We start from the raw sequence: 3,637 nt of genomic DNA, 5'->3' as shown, positions 1-3,637 counted from the left end.
GCATCCTTGAACAATGTAGGCCAATACAGGCCTGATTCCAGCACATTTGCTGCTGTCCGAATTCCTCCAAAGTGTCCATCATATGGCGAAGCATGGCAAGCCTGCGAAACAGAGGGTTGATCTTGCTCAAGGATACACCGCCAGATCATGTTATCAACACATATTTTGAACAATAGGGGTTCATCCTAATAATACGCACGACAATCACGGAAAAATTTCTTCTTTTGAATTGAGGAGAGATCATGAGGCACAATACCACATGCTAAGTAATTAGCAATATCAGCATACCATGGTGCCTCCTCCATTGTCATAGCAAGTAATTTCTCATCCGGGAATGTCTCAATGATATCTTCAACCTCCGTTCTCTTCTCTGCCCCTTCCAACCGAGAGAGGTGGTTTGCTACTTGATTGTCCGTCCCCTTTCGATCACGAATCTCCAGGTCAAATTCTTGTAGCAACAGAACCCAGGGAATCAAGCGGGGCTTTGACTCCTTCTTTGCTATCAAGTACCTAATGGTTGTATGGTCAGTATAAACAGTAACTTTCGAACCAATAAGATATGACCTGAATTTGTCGAAGGCAAACACTACAGAGAGAATTTCCTTTTCTGTGACCGTGTAGTTCAGCTGTGCACCACTAAGCATCCTGCTTGCATAGTAAATTGGGTGCATAATTTTCTCCTTGCGCCGCCCCAAAACCGCTCCTATAGCATAATCACTGGTGTCGCACATCAGCTCGAATGGTTGCTCCCTGTTGGGTGCAACAATGATGGGTGCATTCACTAGTCTCTTCTTCAGCTCATCGAATGCTAACCTGCAATCATCAGAAAACATAAAGTGCTGATCTTTTTCAAGCAGCTTACATAAGGGGTTAGCAGTTTTTGAAAAATCCTTAATGAAACATCTGTAGAATCTGGCGTGCCCAAGGAAACTTCTCAGTGCTTTCCCTGAAGTGGGTGCTGGGAGCTTCTCAATCACATCAACTTTTGCATGGTCTACTTCAATCCCCTTTTTGGATATGCCCCAACACTATGGCTTCTTGTACCATAAAATGGCACTTTTTCCAGTTCAGCACCAAATTTGTCTCCACACAGCGTTTGAGCACTCTTTTAAGGTTGTGAAGACAATCTTTGAATGAATCCCCTACTACGGAGAAATCATCCATGAACACCTCCATAATGTCTTCGACCATGTCGGTGAAAATGGCTAACATACACCGCTGGAATGTGGCCGGTGCATTGCAAAGTCCAAAGGGCATTCTTCGAAAGGCAAAGATGCCATACAGACATGTGAAGGACGTTTTCTCTCTATCTTCCGGGGCTATTGAGATCTGATTGTACCCCGAGTATCCATCCAAGAAACAAAAATGGGATCGCCCAGCTCACATGTCCAACATCTGGTCAATAAAGGGTAAGGGGAAATGGTCCTTTTGGGTGGCTGCGTTTAATTTCCTATAATCCATGCAAATCCGCCCCCCTGTGACTGTACGAGTTGAGATCAACTCGTTCTTCTCATTTCGTACAACTGTCATTCCACCCTTTTTAGGTACACACTGAACGGGGCTTACCCAATTGTTGTCAGAGATGGGAAAGAGGATGCCCGCATCCAGCCACTTGATTACCTCCTTTTTCACTACCTCCTTCATATTCGGGTTCAGCCTTCGTTGATGTTCCCTGGAAGGTTTGTGCCCTTCTTCCAGATAAATCTTGTGCATGCAGAAGGTCGGGCTGATACCCTTTATGTCTGCCATGGTCCAACCAATGGCAGTTTTGCATTCCTGCAACACCTACAGTAATTGTTCTACCTGCACAGCTAGCAAACCAGATGATATAATAATAGGCAAAGTAGAATTGGGACCCAAGAAAGCATACCTGAGGTGGATTGGAAGCGGTTTCAGCTCCAGCTGTGGTGGTTCCTCTATTGATGGTTTTGCAGGTGGTGTAGCTCTCTTTTCTAACTCAAGGGGCTCGAACTCAAGCTCCCTCTTCCAGAATCCTTGGCCTTCAAGTGCCATGACCCACTCTGCCAATCCTTCACCATTTATCTCCTCTAAATTTGTCAAGTAAGCTCCCAATGGATCTTTGGCGTTTAGGGTCTCAACGTCTTCATACAGGATCGCATCCACAGCTTCCACTAGTGAGCAATTTGCATATTCACTGGGTCTCCTCATGGATTATTCAACGTTGAATATTACTTCTTCATCGTTTAACCTCATTTTTAATTCCCCAGTTTCACAATCAATCAACGTTTTCCCAGTGGCTAAGAATGGCCTCCCAAGAATTATGGGTATCTCCTCACCTACCTGACAGTCCAGAATAACAAAGTCTGCAGGGAATACAAACTTTCCCACTTGTACCAGCACATTATCAAGAATCCCCGTCGGTCTTTTAACCGTGCGGTCAGCCAGTTGCAACAGCATCGAAGTCGGTCTAGCTCTGCTAATGCCCAGTTTTGTATATATCGCCAAAGGCGTCAAGTTTATGCTGGCTCCTAAGTCACACAATGCTTTTGCAAAAGCATAACTCCCAATAGTACACGGAATAGTGAAGCTACCTGGATCGAACATCTTTTGAGCCATGGGTCGTGTCACTACTGCGCTACATGTGTGTGTCAGAGTTACTTTGGACCGGTCCTGAAAGTCAAATTTCCATGACATCAGATCCTTCATCATCTTTGCATAGCCTGGCATTTCCCTCAAAGCATCCATCAGAGGGATATTCAATTGAATCTAACGAAGCATCTCCATGAATTTCCTGTATTGATCTTCTTTCTTTTGTTTTGTCAGTCTCTGAGGGAATAGTGCAGGCACCACTCTTTATTCATTGCTTGCTGGCTGTTCTTTGTTGCAATTTTGTGGCACAAGAGGTACCACCTATTTTGCAACTTGTTCACTTTCTTTAGCTTTACCTTTATCAACCCGAGCCTGTTCAACCACCACTTCAGTGAGTTCTGCTGATTCATCTATCTCTACTGGAACTGGAGTGGCTGGTGTAGTCTCTCTTCTTGATTGAACAACTTCTTGCTCCTTGTCTAAATCTCTCCCATTCCGGAGACTTACTACCATTAGCTGATTCGGGTTTTGCTCCTTGGGGTTAATGTTCATGTCGGCTGGCAATGTTCCCTGGGGGCGGTTATTCAAGGCCATGGACAGCTGCCGCAGTTGAGTTTCAATACCCTTAATTGCTGAGTCATGCGCTGCCAACCTTTCCTGCATCTTACCATTTGTTCTAATGATTTGTTGCAGCATACCCCTAATTTCTACCATGTTGCTGTCCTATTGCTGATGAGGTGGCAGATATGTCAACTGTTGTTGGGGCTGCTGTTGATAGCCCTGTTGTCTCTGATATGGCACCATTTGGCCTTGGGGCCGCATACCTCCTGGTTGTGGCATGTTCGGTCTGTATTGCTGGTTGGGTGCTAGTGCCCATTGTTGTCATCTTTGCCTCTAACCCCCAAAGTTGTTGACATAATTCATATCCTCTCTTAACCCTTGATTGTCACCTTCTCCACTCCATGAACACACATAAGACTGATTAATGCAAGGTGTACACAGTCCTCCATTTGTTGTGTCAACTATATGCACTTGCTTTGTACCCATCTCATCAATCTTCTTTGTTAGTATACTCATCTAAGTCATG

At 44.8% G+C, this 3,637-nt stretch overlaps 1 protein-coding gene across 1 annotated transcript; it reads right to left on the bottom strand.

The window, feature by feature from the left end:
- Positions 1 to 2,172: 2,172 nt before the first annotated feature.
- On the bottom strand, positions 2,173 to 3,264 carry LOC109222575. The gene is made up of 2 exons (XM_019386919.1): positions 2,907 to 3,264; positions 2,173 to 2,681 (listed from the first exon to the last, which is right to left on the bottom strand). The coding sequence occupies exons 1-2, from the start codon at positions 3,262 to 3,264 to the stop codon at positions 2,173 to 2,175; spliced, it is 867 nt and encodes a 288-aa protein (XP_019242464.1).
- Positions 3,265 to 3,637: the final 373 nt, after the last annotated feature.

Source organism: Nicotiana attenuata, unplaced genomic scaffold, assembly GCF_001879085.1.
Source record: "Nicotiana attenuata strain UT unplaced genomic scaffold, NIATTr2, whole genome shotgun sequence".
Lineage (NCBI taxonomy): Eukaryota > Viridiplantae > Streptophyta > Magnoliopsida > Solanales > Solanaceae > Nicotiana > Nicotiana attenuata.
The sequence above is the reverse complement of the archived record's forward strand: the minus strand, read 5'-3'. Positions and strand labels throughout refer to the sequence as shown.